Raw genomic sequence first — 22,988 nt, 5'->3', positions numbered from 1 at the left:
TTCAGGTATTATGGAAAGAAATATGAACTGTTTTGGTTAAAGAATAAATAAACTCATGTGTTTGAAGAAGTGAATCTACTCATGCAACAGTGAAGAAAAAACTCCATCAGAGAAGGAAGTGCAGTTTCTGTTTCTGATACAAGTTTCTGATACAAATTTTTCCTCAGAGGCAAATTATTGGAGAACAAGTCTTTTGTAGAATTAGAGCTCGTCTTGTTGGTGTTATACCCACAGGAGGGTTGTGAAACACTGATAGGAGCTGGCAGGTGGGCTTTTGTCAATGGCCAGGTAGGGTGAAAGTCACAGGAGTCCCTTGTGTAGCCTGGCCTAAAAGAAGCGGGCAAGAGCTATAGTCTTTTTTTTCTCCATGTTTCCCAGAAAGGCGCAGACAGTTTCTCTCTTACCTTCTATGGCCTAACCAGTCTGAAGATGGCAGTAACAAGAAGAAGCAGATGCTCACCATTTACCATCAGAAAATCCTGAGGCAAGTCAACACTTAACACAGAATCACAGAATGGCTTAGGTTGGAGGAGAAATTAAAGGTTATTTAGTTCCAAGCCTCCTGCTATAGGCAGGGCTGCTACCCATCAGATCAAGCCACCGAGGGCCCCATCCACCCTAGCCTTGAATGTCTCCAGGGATGGGGCATCCACAGCTCTCTGGGCAGTCTATGTGCCAGTGCCTCACCATCCTCTGAAATTTCTCTGAATTATTTACTCCTTACATCTGACCTAAATCTCCCCTCTTTTAGTTTAAAGCCAGTCCCCCTTGTCCTAGCACTAACTAAGCCTTGTTTTATCTAGGATGGTAAAATTCTGACCAAAAAAGATCCCTGACAAGGGGCAGCAGCTGAAATGTGAAACTGAACTGGTATATTCCAAGGGCTCACAGACTTGGCAAAGCTGAGGAAGTACTCAGATCTTTTGAAATAAAAGCAGGACTAAATGACAAGCATGTCCCTGGCAGACATTAAGGATTCAGTCACAAAGCCTATTTTAACAGTTCAGGTTCCTTCTTTTGAGCTTTTCAGTGTCTTTTTGGATAGAATATCAGGCCAGAACAACACAAAAGTGAGGAAAGATCCGACAAACAGTAACTCTGTGCCTCCCACCTCAAAGAAAAAGAAAATATTTGGCTGAACTTCGGAGTCTTCAAAAGTTTTATACAAAATCTTTTTGAAAGTTGATTGCAGTGGTGTAGTGCTGCTGTTTTTCTTCAACTTAGGCATAACTGCTGTTATCTTCTCCATTTGTGCACTGTTAGATGGTCAGGTCATGGGTATCCATTCTTGTGCTGTGTGCTATTGCACTCTTACCTTGATCTGCTGATAACTCTAAGCACCTTGGTGTCTACAGCCTTTCCTCAACATACACCCATGGTGTTCAGATATCAGACTCCACAAATTCCCTCCCCTTCTCTGTTCATACTTTCCCTTTCAGGCACTGAAGAAGGTGGGGCATGGATAATCCACTTACTCCTCAACAGGTGCTTCTTAAAGTTTGCAGAGGTGCTTCATGAGTCACTGCCAACTGTTGCCTCTAATACTGAGGTGACACTCGTAGCTCACTTGTATGCAGCTGGGAGCATGATGGGATCATACTGGAGTGCTCACGAGGTAAGAAATTCAGACTGTAATCCATTAAAAGCTGAAGATGGTCAGGAATGGGTTTGAAATTGGGACTCTTGTGCCTCAGAAAGGTCTTGGGAGATGACAATCCAAATTCATGCATGCTTTTACTTAGGTAAGACAACCTGATGGGTTTCCTGATATCGGTAGCTCTGCGGAGGCATTTTTGGTAGTGAAGAGAAACTGAGATACAATGGGTGATTCATCTGGAGGGTAGGAAGCAGTCTGAGGTACCAGGAGTTCGCTAGGGACGTGATCAATTGCTCAGAGACGTTCAGTGTGGGACTCTCGTAGCTTAACAAATAAACTGAATGAGAGTCTAACTCAACTAGCTCCAGAAACATTGATTCTACAGGCTCAGCCTTTCAGAAGGAAGGGGGACTAATGAACAAAATCTGGCAATGGTCTTTGTATGGAAACTGTGTTTAAAGGAGAGAACACTCCCCTACTCATCCACTCTACTCTTTCCCCTGTCCTCAACCACTAAAACAACCCCATGAGAAGGGACAAAACTAGACTCTTCTTGGTGATGAAGGGCAGGAGAATTATTCTTCCTGTTTTGCTGCAAGACTTTGGAAATTGCAACAGATACTTATGTATATACATATACTTATGTATGCTTAGGTATGCTTTTTGAAGCGTAAATGTTTCAATAACTCTGCAGGTAATTGTTTTGTCATTGTCCTGCAGTATGAAGAATGCCCATGCAACTCCCTCGCTGTAAAAATCATAAGGATGAGAAATCTGAGAAAGGCAGATCTATGTGAGTATCACAGTCTTTCCTTGCAATTCCCAGTAGTTCAGTTCTGAAAGCAGCAAGTATAACTGAGCACTGTAATTTGTGTCTGTGTATAATGTTGTCACCATGGTTCCAGATACTGTTGTATATTTGAATTTGGACTAATCTTAGAATACAGTCTGTTATAAACAATACCCTTCAGTTTACAGAAGTGTTGCTATTAAAAGAAATATCAAAGGTCTGCTGGGGTACAATGTGAGGTATCTAAACAGCTGAAAAACTTCAGAACCAGTTTTGCCAAACAAACGTTAATTATCAGTTACTTTTTGTGATATGTTGTGATGAAGGCTGTGAGTTCTAATCTAGATGAAAATGCCAACACTGATGATGAGTGGCTATGGGGTAACACAGGAGCTTTGCTACCATCTCTGTCTTTGGCAGACAGCAGAAATACATTCAGATACTTCCACATTTCTCTACTTGATTAAAAAATAATAATACAAAAAAAATAAGAGCATTATGAGCATTATGTGTATATATATATATATACATATGCATATATACATACACACATATACATACATACACACATATATAATTTTTATATATATATATATTTGTTGTCAATCAACTCTTTCTGTGAAATGTTTACTGAAATGTATTTGAAATGCCAGACTTTCAAAGCAAAAACAATATAACTGAAATGGGGGCTTGGTGGAATTGGGTGAGAGTGGAAGCAAAGACAGAAAATCTCAGTGGTTACTGACGTAGGAGAAAAGTGTCAGGACAGCTCAAATATCTGTCTTAGGGAGAAGGAATAAGGCAGGTATGCAAAGGGAAGGAAGTGGTTAGGAATCAATATGTATTAAGTAAACACAAGCGAACTCAGCGAGAGTATTTGCCTTCATGGTCTTTCAGATTAATACTGGATTGATCCTAAAGGTTTTGCTTGGTTGTTTTTTTTGTTTGTTTTTTTTTTATTTTTTTTTTTAAGGCAAGTATGTGTTGTCAAAATGTCAGTAAATGAGAAATTAGTCACTATTAAGGAGAAAGGTGAAATAAAGTAATTTTTAAAAACATAGTAATAGATTTACAGCTTTACATCATAATTCAATGAAACTGATAGTAGTATCTCTAACTAAAATTACAAATAATTTCAGGTTTAGAATTAGTCTTTCCTCAGGGATTATTGTGGAAATGCATTTGTCATTTAATTTTTTAATATACTCATATTTGTAAGCAGATGAAATGTTTAGCTTTATTTTAGGAAAAGTAGAATCCAACAGTTGTATTTCCCATGCAAAGTTACTTGTTTCAATCATTATTTTTGTGTAATTTAAAGTTATTAAGAGAGAAAGCATTGCTGACAGAGTTGAAAAATGGCACAGAAATAGTTGAAGCTGCAAGAAGCTATCATAGAGTCAGAATCTGATTAGGTCAGACTGCATTTTTTTGGAAGACCACATGTCAAAGATGAGTATGCTTTGTTTCTCTTTGTGACACTCTGCAGCTAAAGGAGAGACAGCGTCCTCCTTTGTGCAGGGGGAGTGCTACCTACAACCCACAGCATTCATTCCTCCTTAGATCTTGTGCATATTGTATAACATGGGACTTGTTTTTCACCTTACAGGATGTCTGTGGCAATCTGCTGTGATCACAATCTCCTGAACTTTTCCCTTTGTGTCAGATAAAGGGTCCTATTTGTATGTGGTGAGAGCATAATAACAAAAATTAGGCTACTAATGTGTGTTGAAATCGGATACGAGGAAGGCTGACTCATGAATCAGAATGATTTGCTCCTACGTTAAGTAGAACACAGCATTCCCAAGATGCTGTTGCAATTTCTGCACATTTGTGTTTGACTACAGATTGAGGATCTGTCCTCAGAAATGGACAGCAGATTCTCTTGGACAGGACAAGCACCAAGACATTTTCCCTGCTTCACTCACTCAGGAGATCTGTGGCTCATGAGGTCTGTAGCTCAGAATGTTGCACTTCAGCACCTTACAGCTCACTTTGCATTGGATAGGAGCCCAGATTCCTAAGTGTCACAGGAAAACAACAAGAGCATTTCCAGGGTGTTATCAACTTTAGGGACGTTTGTGTTTATATTGCTGATTAAATAGTTCTAGCCAATTATTTTTCTTTCCCTTACATAGCAGAAATATCTGCTAGATAAAATCTGATATTTTCTGGTTGACCTGAAAATACCTTTCTATGTACTATTTAGGGTTCTCTGTCATACAAAGCCCCCATGTATTTATTCCAGATCTGGCTCTTAAACTGTGAAAACTTTGTAGCTGTCACAAACCTTCATAAAGGCATTCACCACACCTGCACAGTCTGGCTCTGTTGCCTGCATGGTGCTCTTTTTCTGCAGCTGTATAAGGTGGTATGTGGAGATGTGTGTTTTTAAGTGCCTGAAGTCTTAATGTCAGTCATCAGGCTGGCTTGAAGAATGGGCAGAATAGGGAGCTGTGACACAGTCCTAGGGCAGGGACATGAACACGGCTGCTTCCTACCAGCAGAGAAGAGCTGGCCTTGCTGCTGCTGCTGCGAAGGAACTTAACTGTGTCAGTGGAACCACTGGGTGCAGAAGTAACAAGGTGAGAAGGGCTGTGCTCTTCCCATCTCTGTATTCCCATATGCATGAGGTGCAACAGCTGCACTGGATTGCACCAAAGGTGTTTCCTGCCCAAGTATGCGAGAAGCCAAAGACAGATGCTGTGATCTCAGTGCCTCATCCTTGTAGTGGCAAAATCAGTTTTACTTTCAGTAGTATGGCTTCCAGTGGATTACTGTGATCTTCCCTTCCTCTTCCTGTCAGTTGAGATGATGGAGATTGGCTTTCAAAAGGCTCAGTTTGGAAAAGAGCACTAGAACCATCTAGTCCAACCATCAGCCCATCCCCATCATGCTCATCAAACATCCGTCAGTGCCATAGCACCACATTTGTGTTGGAAGAAGTCCTCATGGTAGATGAAGAAAAATGCTTGGCAATAGGAATTTGAACAAAGACAAAGAAATAGTTATACAGGCAACTACAGAGTTGCAACAAGTTCTGTGAACAGAGATTTCTTAATTGGTTAAGAAACTGAAACAAACAAATATGAGAGCAATTGCTGATCACCAGGAACTCCTCCCTGTGACATCATACCAAAGGTGGGACTTACTTACTGTAATTGTAAGCTGTTTAGATCAGGATCAAAGTCTATCTGAATAACTACTAAGGCACCTGGCAAAATGGAGATCTGGTTCTGACTGATGTTTATCATAGCAAACTAATAACCACAGTTAATAATAGGAACAACAAATGAATGAGTGATCTCAATACTGTCTGAATCACCTTTGGAGTTGCAGCTGTTCATAGGCCCTTGGGTAACATTCACTCATGTTACCCAACTCTCCTCTCAGTCTTTCTCACTTCATTGCTACTATCTCCATACGTGATAAAATCCAGTTTGTGTCATGCTTGTTCCTGTCTCAAAGGCAAAAGCTGAGAGCAAAGATGTTCACAAAGAACAGGAAGATTGATAAAGATGATACTTACTTGAAGATTTTTTAGGTAGTTCTCTGATTAAGAGAATGTGGTGCAACTTCTTGTTCTCAATGTTTTAATGTGAAAAATACAGTTTTTGTTTATTAATTCTTTTACACCCTTGAAGAATCTGCAGAATCTGTTCTAAAATCTTTCCTATTCTGGTTTCATTAGGACAACATTATTTGCAGACCATCCATCCATGTAGTAAGCAGTGTGATTGATACTGTAATCCTGCACCCACTGAGCAGAGAATGAACGTTTGGTTTTATGCATGTGTGCTCCTTCAGAGGCATTTAGATGACATGAAGTGTGGTGCTGAGGTGAGCCTTATGCTAAAAGAACAATGTGATAAGGCTTGTGGTATGTGTTAGTCCCTGTCCAAGTTGATTCTCAAGACTCAAAGTAGTGCCAAACAAAGCCTTACCCACAGACCAGGTACACAGAGCTTGAGGACCTTATCAGTGATGGTCACCAGGGAGGAGCTTCATTGATTACCTTGTAGGTAAGAACCAATAACCCAGATGTGATTTACTGTTATGTAGGAGGCCAATGTAAAGAAGAGAGGCTAGATTTAACATGGCTTTGATAGTCTGCATATCTGAAAAGGTATGTGTAAGTGTGTTCATGAGACTGTGGCTTCTCTCCTGGGTATTTTGCTGTGTATTCTTTGCAGAGACAATAAATAGTGCTGCCAGTGAAATATAAAAGCCAGTGAAGGTTGAAAGAGCATCAATCGCAAATTTCAGTGCTGGGACTTTATCATTTTCTACCATCAAGCTGATTGCTAAACCTGCAGTTCATCTGTGCCCTTCATCTGTGCCCATTCATCCACAGTCTGGAAGCTGTGTGTCTATATGCAGTTTACTTAGATGTGAAAGAAGCTGACAGTGACATTTTTGTAGAACAGACGTATAAAATGTGAAGAAATGACTGACAAAAGCAAAGCATGTGTTTGCAACACATACAACTTGTAGTATTTATGGCAGGATGAACCAATGCAGTGATGTAAGCTTATAGTCCAGACTGAAGGAACAAGGAGGTCAGCACTCAGATACTATATTAGAAAATGTGACTTGGGCTGGTATACAGTACAAAGATTTCTCTGTTGCTTCCTCCTGTGACAGTCAGGGTTAGGAGAGAGACCAGTTAGTCGGATTCCATGTAAGATAACTAACATGCCATGATTATTCCGTTTACCGCCTTCCAGCGTAAACATGGGTATCACATGGCAGCAAGTCCAGATTCCGTCTGATATGTTTGTAGCTTCATCTGGAAGGGTCCTCTTCTGAAGCAGGATCAAATTTACCTTATCAGTCACTGATACATATCTAGATAGGGGTACCCTCTGAAATGAGTTAAATTATAAAAATCTCTCTCACTAGAGCTAACTCTTTCAGAGCTGAAGCCGTTTTCCTAATATTTGCCTTTATTTCCATCATGCCAAACTAAGACTCTAATCACTGTCCTTTTTATAATTATCATTTGGACATTGCAGTTCTGACTGTTACTATACTTATTGCCAGTCTCTGCTGTTGAATTAGCAAACTCAGTTCTTTCAGTTCTTTCTCATATGCTAGGCTGTCTAAATCAATCCTCTTCAATCTGGACATATTTAAATTCAATAGCTGGTGATAGTTAAAGTCTTTTTTTGGTAGAAGGAGGAAGAAAGTGGGATAGAGCTGGGGCATAATTTATTTTTTCTTTATGCAACTGTCTGTTTCAGATTCAAATACCTTCATTTGTATTCTTGTCTTGGGCTATGTTGAGACTCAGTGATTACTGACTGAGCTGATATTAGTGTCGATGGTCAAACTGTGGGAGTTTGCTTTTCTCTTATCAATAGGAAACAGTCTTGCTAAAGCCTGGAGTAACTTTTCAAGTTTGCTATAGTTCAGCTGTGTTCAAAAAGAATGACAGATAGAAGGAAGTTCTTAGCACAGCTCTATCTAGGTTTGAGTCACAAGTTTAGAAGTGGTCTCTTTGATACTCTGAAAATATCAAATGTCAATCTTCTCAAAGAGGACCAATCAATTGATTGATTGATCAATTATTTGTTATATGAGGGTACCTTATGCACAATCCACATCTAAATTTATAGTAATAAATCTAAATTTTCCTAATACTAATTACCGGTATAGAAGTCTCTATTTGGAATGTTCAAGTTTTTCTTTCCTTGTATAGGCAGCAAGGGGGGAAAATATCAAATGCATCCTGAAAATTTGGAAGATGATTAATGTTCTGATTTTATCAGAAGACTTGAAAGAAATCCTACAGAATGTGATCCCATAAATTGCTTTAAGCAATACCTATTCATTGCCATATAACACCACAAATATAAAGAAAGTGTGGACTGAGAAACAAGGGACTGATTTAGAGAAATTAAAACAATTGCTGATACGGTATTCTTTTCTTGTGGGTTGGTAATAATAATAGTGGTAGTTTTTGTTTTGTCTGTTGCTTTTAACTGTGGAATATCAGAACAGGTTACAAATGAGGAAATGATCATTATCACTGTTCTACTGATGTGAAAATACAGATAGAAAAGATATATTTAAATGTAGGCAATTGCCCACAGTGGCCTAACAGCCTGGAGCAGAGCTGGGACTGGAGCCAAAATGTCATGAGCCCTTTTCCAGTAGCCTACCCACTTAGTCATCATGCTGCCTCCTCTTAGTACGTAATATCTAACCTGCTACTGTGACCACAAATATGTTCTGAGGGCTGAAGAAATTAGAAATAGCTGTGGTTTTTCAGCAGACAAATAAATAAATAAATATTGTGTAGAAGTGGCTGCCAAGCAATGTACAGAACCACAGAATAGCAGATTTGCTCCAAATGGGAGGACTAGAAAGGGTGAAAAACAGTGCAGATAAAGTGATTCCTGCTGTAGTTTTCACTGTATTTTCAGGATCTCATCTTGTTAAGACATATTCATGAGGTATCAGCTTTTTTCCTGCACTTAGGAAGAGATGCAAAACACTGTTCCCTGAAAAACAACAACAACAAAATCGTCTTAGAGGTATCAGTGACAATCACCCAAGAAACACTTTAAATAAGTCAGGTTAACACACAGATGGAAAGTAAACTGCACAGACCTACAAGTACCCAGCTTGCCTTTCACCTGAAAGCTGCAGCAGTCCCAAAGACTCAGTTGGTCAATACTTTGCAATGCTGTGTTCCCCTGCTGCAAGGCTATTTACTCCCTTCTGGGGAAGAGGCAGTTCCTGGGAGCCCACCACAGTGCAACCTGTATGTATTATGAAGCTTTAATGCTGTGCTTTATCTAATTAGACAACTTTGTGTTCAAACCACATTTAAGGTAATGCTACACTAAGAAATTAGAAGTTTCTTCACTATGGGCAAAGATTGCTTAACTAAAGTGCTTGAAGACTTAACTAGTTAAGTACCTTTAGAAAAGCTTTTCAAAATGTAAATCTTCACCACAAAAGATCTCTTGATTTCCCACAGACTGGGGACATTTCAGTGATAGGTTTTGATACCTAAAACCATTCCTTTTCCCCCCACCAGCTCATTTTATTTCAGCAGCTTCTTTCAGTCTCCGTTAATGATCACAGATTCAGCCTCCTAGACAGGATAAATAGAAGTGAGTGCTGTTGAGTAAAGGCCTATAAGAAAAGTATTAAAACAGTATCTCCTGTTTGCAGTTTACTGTCTATAGAGTGCTGCAAGCTTACGTTCTGTGATTTTTTTTTTTGTTGTTGTAGTTTGCTAGTTAAAACACATCTTCTTGTATACAGTTAGTCAAGCTGATTGCTATGTAAGCCTGTCCTTGCCCACTGCTTCCTCTGAGACTGTCCGGACCAGAACCATCAAGAACAGCAAAGATCCAGTGTGGAATGAAACATTTTCCTTCAGGATCCAGAGCCAAGTAAAAGTAAGATGCAAAGTGGATTTGTTTTTCTTACTGGGGCAGAGATCTCATTTTGTGATCTGTTTGTAGGGTACCATAAAAAAAAAGATATTTGCAAGGGACTTGAGGGATGTGGGAAGTGAATGTAAGAACAGCATGCAGCAGCAAGATTAGATTTTATTTTGTGATGTGTAGAAAGTAGTTGAGATTTCACAACTATTCGCATAATGTTCTGTCATTTTTCCTTTTTTCTTTATTTCTTTCTTAAAATTGCGATTTTCAAGAGTAAAGGTGGGCATCTCAGAGTAAATTTAGCAGCATAACAAGGTATATATGAACCAAGTAATGGTGTAACTTCACTCAGCACTGTGAATCACGTCTAAGATCTTGTGTGGCTCAATGAGTGGGTGGCAAATGGCATCAGGAAGAGCTCTGTGTGGTGGCAGGAAGGAATGGGAGAGTGAGAGGAGCTGAGTATGTTCTGAGAGCAGTAGAAAAAGAGTCCTGTTTCTTGCTGTGCATGTATTTTACCAAATACCAAAACAAAACAAAAAACAAACACAGCCCTACTGAAAAAGAGTGTACTGGTGGATAGCAAACTGGACATAAGTCAGCAACGTGCCCTTGCAGCTCATAAAGCTAACTGTATCCTGGGCTGCATCAAAAGCAGTGTGATCAGCAAGGTGCAGGAGATGATCCTGTCTTTCTGCTCTGTGCTGTTTAGACCTCATCTGGAGTTCTGTGTCCAGAGGTGGAGTTCTCAGTACAGAAGAGACACAGACCTGTTAGAGTGCTTACACAGGAGGGCCAGAAAAATTCTCCAAGGGTTGGAACACCTCCACTGTGAGAACAGGCTGAGAGTGCTGGGGATGTTCAGCCTGGAGAGGAGAAGTCTCCAGTAATAATAGTAGCCCAAAGTCTCCAAATAGAAATGGTCCTAACCCTCTACCTTTATTCGCAGAACATTCTTGAGCTGAAAGTCTATGATGAAAATACAATCACTAAAGATGATCTCCTCTTCACTGTCCTCTTTGATGTTGCTAAAATACAGCTTGGAGAAACTGTTCGCTTGACTTTTCAGCTAAATCCAGAGGTGAGGAATAAAACAGAGTTGCCCACAGGAAGGAAACATATTTTTTGCTATTACCTCCTTATATGACTTACTGTAAAGCAATATGGGAGGGTTTATTTCATATTCATTTGTCCTTCATTTATCCTGTGTGTCCAAACTTCCAATTTCTGGAGCCAGAATACTCATTAACAAGAATAGCTGGTGAGAAAGAAAATTAATAAAAATGCTTAGAGTAAATTAATCTTTTACAGACACAGGAGATGCTGGAAGTAGAGTTTGCATCAGAGAGCATGTGAGTAAAGCCTAAATGGAACCAATCAAATGTAAGACAGATGCTAGAGTTTAATATAACATAGGTCATAGCAGCATCACAGTCACAGCTGATGTTTATCAAATTATCTGCATACTGGCAAAAGCATTCTCTTCCTTATCTACCAAAAATCATCCTGGATTCTAAACCCACTTCCAAGATATACTGGGATAGATAAGGATGATAGGAAGTGCAGCAACTGTATTCAATATTTCTTAGTATTCATTACTACTACAGGTTGCCTCCAGAAGCAGTGGAAGCCCCATCCTTAGAGGTGTTCAAAGCCAGGCTGGACAGGGGCAACCTGATGAAGAGCCTGATTTAGTCATTGGCAACTATACTCATGGCAGAGGACTAGAACTAGATGATCTTTAAGGTCCTTCCAACCCAAGCCATTCTTTGATTCTGTGATTATCATAAAAAATGAGGAAGTCACATTTCAGATGTCTTTTTTAAAACAGCAACAAATTGAAAAATCAATGATTTGTTACAGACTATATTAGATGAGACAGCCTTTAAGGAAAGTGTTATTCCTACAGTTCATTTAAATAGGTACTTAGATCATGTTCTGATTTTATTTTTTGTTCTTTCAGTCCAGTTCCGCCTGAAAAGCTCATCAGTAATGGTGTCTTGGTGGTAATTTCAAAATATTTATCTATGTTGATTATCTTTCTGGTGTTGGGAATGATAAATATGGGAAGGGCCCCAATAAATCATTGCAGTCAGAGCTGAAGGAGAGGGAGATGTAGGGTGGGGGGAGGAGGAGCATCAGGAACTGGCAGCCATCTGCCTGCATGGCTCATGGGATGAGGATGTATTAAGAAAGAGTGAACATAATCACTGGGGATACCCACAGGCCAGTCCTCCATCACCAGCTGATAGCAAGCTCCTTGGCAGAGCTTGAAGTGCTCCTTCGTTTGCTTACTGCCTCTGTGTCATCCCCCCTGGGAACTACTCCTGGGACTCACACAGAGCCATCCCTGTCCTAGATGAATTGGAATTGGCATTCCTGACTGCCCATAACTCATTGCTTGGAAGGAGGTAGCACTTGACTGTGCAGCTTCACACAGGTAGGACTGTAAGGACAGCACTGTGATTTGGCTGCCCATCAGTCCATCTTCAGAAGGCCTTGGCATACACCCACTCCTTCTTTCATTATGTCCCCTTCCTTCCTATCCCATGGACAGACACACCGCTACAGCCATTTTTCTTTCAGATGGCACATCATAAGAGTATCTGTACCTGCCAAACACACAATGGGCAGGTGTCCAGACCCCAGGAACCCAGGTGGCCAGAGATAAATAGCAAAGTGACTCATATGTGGCATGGTTTGGATATTTAATTCTCTCATTATTCATCTCTGTGGCAGTGTCGTGAAGCTTGCTGCTTGGAAGTTCTTGTGGACAGTAGGCAGAAGAAAGAAGCTTCAGGTTAGACTTTAAGCTTTATCATGGAAAAAAAATGTGCTACAAGAAAGGAAATGTGATGACTGGGTCTTAAACCCTGCGAAGTAGAGACAACTTGGATAATTAAGAACTTTTTTATTTGGTCACTTTTTTATCCAGTAATTTCCCTCTTTTTTTTTTTTTTTTTTTTTAATTATCAGTGGAGCACAAATATTTGATGGTTGCAAATAAGAGTTGCATTTTTTCCTCTTTTATTTACCCTCTCCACCCCATCCCCCACCTTCCCCATAATATTTCCTATTTGGGAATATGCTTGCTTTTCTGTTTGTTTTAGAGAAGGACTTCCTGTTCACATTGAAGGGATCCTATGAACAGAACCAGACCCTGTCACTGGGCTCTTCCCTGCAACACCCAAGGCCTCTTATCTTCCATTATCTCAAATATGGTCTGGGAGATCTGTGTATGGCTCTGGCAGAAAAGAAGCCACGCTTCTTCTTGGTACGTGATCTTCTACTCGAGTAAGCACAGCAAAGTCATGGTTTTCTATATTTCACTGGGACATATGGAAGGAATTATTATTGTTAATATTATTATTTTAATTGGAAGTCAATTTCAGTGACCATCTGCTCTGGAAGAGCACTCAGACACCTTAATACCAATTTGGAAGCTGCGGGAGTCAATCCTATTATTAAAAAAAGTTGGTGACAATCTTTTTTATGGTGTATACATTAAATATTTTTCTACTTTTAAATCTATTTTTTTTAGTGTACCTCAAATGAAGAGAAAAAAAACCGTGTTGCATCCCACACCATTCCTCTGGATTCACTTCCCTTCAAGGAGAAAATAGCAGTGGCAGAGGTGATTGAAAATAACCTTTTAGAATAAATCTGAGGCTGTGATCCCAAGATTAACAAGCATTAGTTAACCAGATTACCATGACTGCTAATCCTCATTTTCTGCAGTCCACTGAACATTAGAAAACTACGCAAAATAATAATAGTCTATGCAAAGTAGGAAGGGGGTAGAGTGCCCTTAAGGAACTCTGTTTATTGTGATTGTTTTATGCAAAGGACGTTATTAAACAACACTGGCCAGTATAAGCTCTCACACAGCGTAAGTGATGATTCTCATATTTTATGTCTGGTTTATAGATATTTCTGTGATTCTGGCAATATACGATCTGTCTGTGTTTTTTATCCTGTCTGTGTTGAAATTTGCCACCCTCTGAAGTTTTAAGTAGGCTTTTTCATGGGATGGAAATTCCTGATGCTAGTGCTGGCACAAAGATGGGTATCATGCAACTGCGATCTCAGCAGGTTCTGAATAACCAGGAAGGGTTTTACACCTTGCTTGAAATTACTATTCAGTTAAAATATTGTGCTTCTGGAAGAGATTTATTTTGTTTTTAAGATGGTACACAGGTGTGATAAACTTATATTCCCATACAAAGAGGGTTCTGGACCTGCACATCTTCATCTGAACTGAGCAGAAACAAAAATCATAGTCAAAAGTTTGAGAGAAGGGTTTCTGTGATCAGTTGGACTAATACAGGCCAGAGTGTATGCAAACAGTGAAGGAAGGCAAGGCACACTCACAGAGCTGGTGCTGGATTTTGCTGCATACACTGATGTGTATATCTAAATAGGCTGAAGCTTCTATATAAATGTTAGTGGACTTGGGCAGTACACTTGGAGGAGTTCTAGAAATTGGGATGGTTTTCTTATTGTTTCAACCTTGTATGTCTAACATTGCTCTTATAAAGAGTGAAGGGCTTCAAATATAACTGCAAGGAAAGGACATAAGAACACCTCCAGTACTTATTATGTGTTGTGGTTTTCTTTGTTTTGTATTGTTTCCTAGAATGAAGCAGTAAATTTACGTGTGAAGTCAATGGACTGGTAAGAAATTCTGCCCTATTGTTTTTTGGTTTTGTGATGAAGATCTTTTCTGGCTGAAAAAAATTAAGGGTTTACAAGTTTAGGAAAAAATATGCCTCATTTTCCTTGGTTGTAAAGAATTCAGAATAGTTGAATTTATAAAACTTGGAGTAATTCATGCAATAAATTTTTTATGTTTCACCATTTGTGGTACCTGTAAATGGATACAATATTTATGTTAGATGCTTCTAGAAAGTTGGTGTAGAAAAAAAAGATCTTTTTTTTTTTTTCTCTAAGGCTTTACATCCTTTTCACTTAATCTTTTCTGATATGCCTTTGTAGGATCACAGTAGCAGCTTTAAAAATCCTGATTATGGAATTTACAACTTGTAACCATAGGTCCAGACCTTATTTGTAAGTGATCACATACTCAAGCTTCTCATATTCCTTTTAACCATGGACTCTGTCTTTCTGAGGTCAAGAAACCTTGATGTTCGCTTGGAGTTTGATCTATGCATGGAGGAGAAAATTTTCTTACAGAAACGGAGGAAGTTGGTGGCTTCTGCTCTGAAAAAAGCACTCAAGTTAGAACAGGACCTACAAGACCACGAGGTATGGGGAGCACCATTGGGCCTGGACAGTGTTGTGTGACAGGAATGAGTCAAATCCACAGCCGGTCATTGTTCCTTAACCAGCACTGATGTGTTCAGCACCCCATGTGCTAAACATTAAGAAATGTTTAGATGAAGCAACGTGAGAGCAAGAGTTAGAGTGTGAACTTGTTCATGTACATGCTGCTGTGGGAATGTTTTATATTATAGGGGGGGAATATAGTGTAAGATCAGGTATTACAGAATTGAAGTTTTCATTTTGGGAGGGGTTTTACCTGTGCTTTTCACTTTGCCCAGGACAGCTGGACCAAAGGCATGTTAAATATTATGTGACAAAATGGTCATATAATTGAGTAAATGATGCTTCCTGCTCACACCAGTATATTATTTCTCATTAGCACATTATTTTCAGTGGGAAAAACTAAAACAAGAAAACAAACAACAAGAAAATGGCACGTTTCCTTCATTATACTGAAATCAGAATGCTTTGCATTAACTGAAATGCTTGGTTTGCAACAGGTTAAAGAAGCACAGCTAAGTATTTTCTTGATACAATTGCCTGGAAATATGTATAGGAAATGTCATTTTGACAGTACACTCCCAGTGGGTTTTAGTTGGAGGAATTTATCTTCCTGTAATGTAATTTAGGTTTCTATTTAGAAGGCTTTGTGCGTTATCTCTGCAATTATATAGTCTAGATACTTTTGGGAAATGTAATCCAGTCTTTATATTTGACTTATTAGGGAGGATGAGCATGTCTGGTTCTGAAAATAGTGCTCTCATGAGATGGCGTTCCATGAAGGAAAATGCAACCTAATATTGAAAATATCGAAAGTTATGAGCTGTTTCAGTAATCCAGCATGTTACAATATAGAACACTGTTCTCTGTAGATGAAAAATATCTAAACTGGCAAATCGTCTTTTTCCTTTTTTCTTAATGTCTCAGCCAAGCACCAGCATTTCATGTTTTTCTCCTCTGCTTGGGGAAATGATGTAATGTCAGAATTCTTGAAAGAAAGAAATGCTGTAGTTCATGTAGCTGAGACATAATGTGCTCATATGAACTGTGTTGTTGCTTACCTAGTGCTGTGTTCATGCTTAAAAAGGTTCCAGTTGTAGCAGTCATGACAACAGGAGGTGGCACCCGGGCACTGACATCTTTGTTAGGCAACCTGCTGGGTCTTCAAAAGCTGGGTCTCTTAGATGCTATTTCTTACATCACTGGGTCATCTGGCTCAACATGGTAAGGAGATTCTGAACAAAGATATTGTTTTTCAGCTTTATAGACTGCTGGATGATATTTATTCTCTTTGTTGTGGCAAAGGAAGATGTGTGTATTTAGCCTCAGGCTTTTTTACTTTTGTATTAGGAAAAAATTGTAAACCATTTATGTTGTTTTTATGATGCTGGAATTTTCAGTTTCTTCTCCCAAATCAGCTTTATCTTGATTTTCATCTGCTAAACATTTAACAGTTAACTTGCAAGGCATAGCACTTCAATGAAGTGCAATAAACAATTTAGTCATACGTGATAGAATTTTCTGGCACCTAAATAAAAATTTAGATCAAAGAATCTCCAAGCCTCAAACATGTTTTCATGTTTTTAATGAATCTCCACTAGTTGTTTTTTGTTTGTTTGTTTGTTTTTCTTGTGGTCCTTAAATCCAAGTCTGAAATGGGGAAAGATTCATGAGTATGTGCTTGCTTTCTTTTCCTCAGGACACTGGCACATTTGTATCAGAGCCCTGACTGGTCACACAAGGATATCTCTGGACCTATCCGTGAAGTCCGCAGGCACATGACCAAGAGCAAACTGAGCTGCTTTTCCCTGGAGAGCTTGAAGTACTATGACCAAGAGCTAAAGCTGCGGAAGCAAGAAGGATACCAGATCTCTAGCATTGATTTCTGGGGGCTCCTGCTGGAAAGAGCACTGAGTGATGGGGTAGCATGTCTATATTTTGCTTAACAAGTCTTGAATACCACTGTACAGAAATAGAAGCTCCAGGGACAGGCACTATCCTGACAGCCTGCCAGTGATATCAGACAGATGGTTTCTGTTGACTAACAAAGGGCTTTTGACCTTGTATCTCTGTCAATGTATAGTTACCACCCTGTGGGATGTTTGGTAGAGCAGAAAACCTGTATCTCACTATACCTATATGAGTATCTGAACATCATGTTCCAGCACCCTGATTTTGGTTTCTTTTGCTTTGTTTAACTTGCATAATCCATGCAAAATGAAAGCATTTACTCAGAGGAATGAAAATCCTCTGTACAACAAAATTCCTATAGCTTATCTGAAGTCAAGTAAGCCTTTCTGGGTGCATGAATGCTTAGGTCATTCTTCAGTTAGAAAAAAATAATAATAATGCTTAGGCACAAAATGAGTAGAAAGAATAAGAAATGTAGATAGAAATAAATATTTATTTCTCTGTAATTTTTCAAGTCCATGCGCAATGTCAAGAAGGTCCCTTGGGTTTCTTCTTTTTCTTTTTCTGGACAATGCACAGAAAAACAATCACAAACTGTCTGATGAGAGACGGGCATTAACTCAAGGTCAGAATCCCCTACCAATCTACATGATCCTCAACATCAAAGAAGACTACAGCCTGTCAGAGTTTAAAGGTGATGGCAAAACCAAACTGTATCTGGATTCAGTTGTATTTCTGTTACCAACTACAGTATATCCTGCAACCCCTTGTATTGTAACATTATAAACAGTTCTTTATCTTCCTCTTCCATTTTCAGACTTTTGCCTAGTCTCTGAGGGAAATCCAGCTTCTATGGGACAGGAGAAATGTGGGGAACAGTATTTAGGGCAGCCAAAGTATTCCCAAATCAGAGCCTTAGCTCTGTGTATGGGGTAATTTGGGTTGACCTCTTTTGGTAAAAACTTCATTTATGTCCTATCTTGAGAGGCTTGTTGGGAAGTGCCATAGGAACAAGTCTGGGGAACACTGAGAGTGTGGCTGAAACTGTCTTAATGATGTCATTACCGTGATGAAGACCAGTCTGTGATTACCCTGCTCGTAGGGTTTGTCATGAAGTTGTTTCCTGCTAGGAGATGTGGATAGAATGAATTAAAATGTTCATTTTGTTTCTCTGCAGAATGGGTTGAGTTCACACCTTATGAAGTCGGGTTTCTAAAATATGGTGCCTTCATTCGTGCAGAAGATTTTGGCAGCGAGTTCTTCATGGGTCGCTTGATGAAGAAGCTTCCCGAGTCTCGGATCTGCTTCATGAAAGGTGATGTGTTTCCTTGGTAAACTTCCTTTGGATAGCATAAAAATATACTTAATATGTACAATTCCTAAATACTTTGGCAGTGCCCTGCAACATACAGGACTGAAGTGTACAGTTCTTGCATGATTAAATCAATGTGTTTTGCTATCCTTATTTCAGTAAAGTGCTCCCACTAGTGCAGGAAGGACAGTTTTATGTAACCTTTCTTATTTTATTTTTTTTTCTAATACTAGAAATCTTTATGACACTGCTTTCTATTCTGGTTTGCTCTTCTGCTTCTTCTGCAGAAGAGTCCTTTACATGCAAATAAGTATGATACACAACAGCTCACCAACACCAGTAAGAAAGGATGTTCTTATGACTGAAAAGCCCACATTAAAAACAATAATGTTTGGTATTCTTTATCTAAAGCTCAGAGAAATTGAGCACCTCAAAATATTATGCAAAAAGTCCAGAGTCATATTGCTACCATGTTTAGATAATACCTAGGTATGAGGAAGACTATGTTTAGCTTCAAAGACCCTAATTCTCAGAGCATAATGATTATATTTTTGTCGTGGTGTCATGAGTAAAGAGAAGAGGAAGCTGGGGGACAAGACACATGTTGTCACAGGAGCCAAGAGTATGTATAGGTCTAAAAAGGGGAGAACAAATTCATGGAAGGTAGTTTCACTGGTGACTGTGTAACACTAGAGCCACCAGCTACTGGAAGTACCAAGTCCAGACCCATGAAATGCTGGAGGGTGGAGAAGAGACGCCATTATACTTTCCATTTCCTTGTATCCTTCTGTGCTAACATTCAGAGAAAGGAGGTGGATTATGGAGTTACATGGGAGTATTAAGCCATCTTCTGAGAACATTTTGCCTCCATTGCATCTTTGCAATGTCTGTGGTGTGGTCATACCCAAGGTGGCACACCCAGCACGTTTAGTCTAGGCTGAGCTCTGTGTTCCTGTCCTCAGAACCTTTAGAAACGTAAGAGTGGAGATATAGAGCTATGCTGCCACCTAGTGATATACTCTGCAAGTGCCCTCTTGAGGTACAATTAAAATATACTGGTAGTGAAACATGGCAGCTAAAGGGTGAAGGAAGAGTGTAATTTACAGGAAGAAATAACGTCTTAAGTGAGAGGACAAAAGTGCAAGAAGTACGGGAATGAGAAGATGGAGATAAGTTTCACTCAAAATAACTTGTGGAAAGGAGAAACATACAACAGATGTTGAAGGTGTCTTGTTTTAGGGGACCTAAATAGTCTGCAGACCATCTCAAATTATGCTCTAACCACTTGGATTGTGGCTGTTCAGGAGCAATCCCTAAATCTCTAATTATGAATATAATTGTTTATGACATTCTTTACAGACCAAACCCTTGCTTTATGTGAATTGGCATGGTTTTACTCTCTCATAGAACAGGAATATGCAGGCTAGAAAATGGTGGCTTGCAATATGTACTGGTAATACCTGTGTGTGACAATGACTTATGGTAGCTGAAGGCCTGGTATAATGTTTAAAACCATTTAGGTTCCTCTTGAAGACAAACTATGAGTTGCTGTGAAAGAACTTACTAATATTTTTTATGAGAAGACACTTTGCATGTACTAGAAGCCTGTGGAAAGATCAAAGGGATATTTTCTATTTAAATGTTTCTAAGCAGTTTCCCTGTTCTCTGTTGTTCCACAGGCCTGTGGAGCAATGTCTTTTCCTACAATCTCTTGGATGCTTGGCATTCGTCAGATCCTACAGAAAGGTGCTCACTGAGGTGCACTCAACCCACAGCTGTTGATGTTGGTTGGTTATATTTCTGTATCTGTTACCTTACAAATCTTTAAATGAATATAACACCTGGATGCAGATAGTAGGAAATCTTTATTTTAAGTATTATGAAATTGCTATCAAAACAATGGCTTGTTTATCTGCTCTACCCATCAGAAGGAGATGAGCCTTCTCCACCAGCCAAGAGCCATGAGTTGGAGACTTACGTAGTCACTCCTGAATGTGGCATCATGGGCATTGTTCGGGAAGTCCTGACTGAGCGAGTAATGGTCTCAAAGTTCTTCAACTTCCTAAAGGGGTTCCAAATGCATAATGAATACCTTCAGAGTAGAAGTTTTTCTATATGGAAAGGTAAATATCCCTAAATGCTTTCTTGTTCCTATGTGGGATTTTTTCTGTGTGTGTGTTTGGTTTTTTTCTGGTTAGATGATTGGTATTTTCAACAGTGAAGAGAAGACCAAAGATGAATAGGCATTATTCTTCACTTTGGAAACAAAAATTTCAAGATAAGTGGTCAAATTACAAAAGTGAATTGCAAAACAGCTCTAATTATAGCACAGCTCTGTTTTTATTGAAATTAAAATGTTAACAGATACTCCAAGAAATATCTTGGTTCCTAGGAAGGGCAACTGCTGTTCATCAGGAATGGAAAAAGGTCAACATGAGAAGTGAAGGAGCTCTGTCTTCTTACTGTGGACAGATCTTTCTTTTCTGAGTCAAGATGGAACTTCAGTAATGCAGCAGGATCTTGGAAAACAAAAGTAATGAGAAGAGGCCTTTTTTGGACCTCTTTTATTAGCTAAACAACAAATATATTACTTCTTCCCTGAATCACTCATCATAAGAAATATTTCCTTTTAGATACTGTGCTAGAGAATTTTCCCAACCAGCTGACAGAAACAGCAGAGTTCCTGTGCCTTGCAGACACGGCAGGATACATTGATATCAGCTACCCACCACTCATGAGACCAGAGAGGAAAGTGGATGTTGTCCTACACTTAAACTATTCTTCTGGATCACAGACATCGGTGTGATAACCACTTGGTTCACTTGTGTAATTATGACTATCTTTTCTTCCTTTTAAGCTCTGAAAGAGTCAGAATAATTCATGCAGAAAAAACTAAATGTGGGAGAAGAGGATTCTTGGCATTCAGTCCCTGTTTCCTAGATATCTGGATCTTATATTATTACCAGTTTATCATGACAAATCCCTTAGGGAGAACTTCAGAAGTAGTATCAGTTTAATAAGTCTTTTATTCTAATCAAGTTCATCATAGGTAAGCATTATCTTAGATACCTATACACTCCTAGGACCTCGACATGGCTGCTTGTGTATTCTGTGTGAAGAGTTTCTCCACTAAGGAATATGTGCTTGTGTCGCTCCTGCACACAGCTATGAACATCTTATTTATCTTGCAGAAAAAAGGCTGAGGAGGAGTAGGTAGGATATCAGGAGTGCTAGTTGATGTCTTGGTCTTGAAATGTTGTTCTGATGATAACCAATACATAATTCCTCATGAAAGAAACAAAGACCAGAAGAAATATTGACAGTGATTACTATTTCCTGATCTTTGTGAAGTGCCTGTGGTGAATGTGTTGTGCATTATGAAAAGTTGAGGGAAAGGTAGAGTTTCTGACCTTTTTTCCTGTCTGAATGTAGCCTTTGGAAGAAGCCTCCAAGTACTTCTCAAAACAGGGAATTCCATTTCCAAAAATCCACCTGAGTGAAGAGGAAAAGAAAAATCTAAAGGAGTGCTATATCTTTGAAGATGCAGAGACCCAAGAGGCACCAACAGTGGTGTTTTTCCCTCTGGTGAATGACACATTCAGAAAATACAAAGAGCCAGGTAAGCCATGGGACTGAGTTGATCCTCCCACCACCCCTGCAGCCTTCATTTGTATTGGGATGGAAAGCAAGGGCTGGTATGGACCCCTTCCTCCCCTAATGTGGTTCCTATGGAAAGGACTGTGGGTGTTAATTTAGAGAGGAACAGTGTTCCTCTGGAGAAGAGGATGCAAGACCATCCCTATGCCCTGTCAACGACTTTTCTTGATTTGGCAGGTGTGGAGCGCAGCTCTGCTGAGATGGCACAGGGCAACGTGGATGTTTCTGGCCTTTTTTCCCCATACTGCATAAACAGCTTTACCTACACAGAGGAACAGTTTGACAATCTGGTAAAGCTGACCAGCTACAACATTCAGAACAACAAACATCTGATTCTTCAGGCTTTGAATTCAGCAATAGAGCGGAAACGACAACGCAAAAAATAAATGCTGTCCTAAGTTTCAGAAGGATGTCTGCATCGCTTTTTCTCCCCTGCAGAAGAATCAGAACCTGCTGGTGAATGAATATATGGACTTGGGAAAGTGTTGAGACTTAGCTTGTGGTTCTTCTACACCAAGTAGCAATCCTAGATAAACCCATCAAACAAAAAAACAATTACTTTCATGCACTGTAGGTTTGCACTGATAATGAGTATTTTTTCATGTGTATATATACACATATGTATATACAGTAAATTGAAGCTTAGAAAATATGGAGTTTATTTATGGTTTTTCTGAATTTATGAATGTGGAACAGCAGCACAACTTCTTGCAAATAGACAGGTAAAAAATTATATGTGAAGATAAATGAGCTACAGGTATTTAATGTATTGCAAATGCAGTGAAATAGAGGAAACACTGAACAAATGTGGACAATCTCAAGGGAAAGAGAAAAGTTTTCTTATAACATCAGCATTACATTTTATTGCACAAAATTAAACATAAAAGGATACAGAAGAGCCAAGATTTACTGTGTAAGATACAAAATTTCTATACTTCTGAATTTACAAGTTTTATTATGCCAGCAATATTTAGGCTTGGAAGTGATCATTCCAAACCCTGTAGAGAATCACAAGCTGCTCTTATGGTGCATGCA

At 39.2% G+C, this 22,988-nt stretch overlaps 1 protein-coding gene across 1 annotated transcript; it reads left to right on the top strand.

The window, feature by feature from the left end:
• Positions 1-1,585: 1,585 nt before the first annotated feature.
• Positions 1,586-22,827, top strand: LOC107314722 (cytosolic phospholipase A2 epsilon-like). Its single transcript, XM_032445102.2, has 20 exons — positions 1,586-1,615; positions 2,318-2,390; positions 9,666-9,802; positions 10,740-10,871; positions 11,102-11,142; positions 11,754-11,796; positions 12,530-12,590; positions 12,901-13,064; positions 13,332-13,424; positions 14,427-14,464; positions 14,920-15,055; positions 16,161-16,297; positions 16,773-16,995; positions 17,564-17,678; positions 18,162-18,299; positions 19,976-20,083; positions 20,225-20,419; positions 20,930-21,096; positions 21,729-21,915; positions 22,131-22,827. Exons 1-20 carry the CDS (start codon positions 1,586-1,588, stop codon positions 22,337-22,339), a joined length of 2,427 nt encoding a protein of 808 aa, XP_032300993.2. The 3' UTR covers positions 22,340-22,827.
• The last annotated feature ends 161 nt before the right edge of the window (positions 22,828-22,988 follow it).

The sequence above is a fragment of the Coturnix japonica genome, chromosome 5 (assembly GCF_054131305.1).
Source record: "Coturnix japonica strain WE chromosome 5, WE-NBRP24, whole genome shotgun sequence".
NCBI classification, from domain to species: Eukaryota; Metazoa; Chordata; class Aves; order Galliformes; family Phasianidae; genus Coturnix; species Coturnix japonica.
Note: the sequence above shows the minus strand (reverse complement) of the source record. Positions and strands in the feature narration are given on the sequence as shown.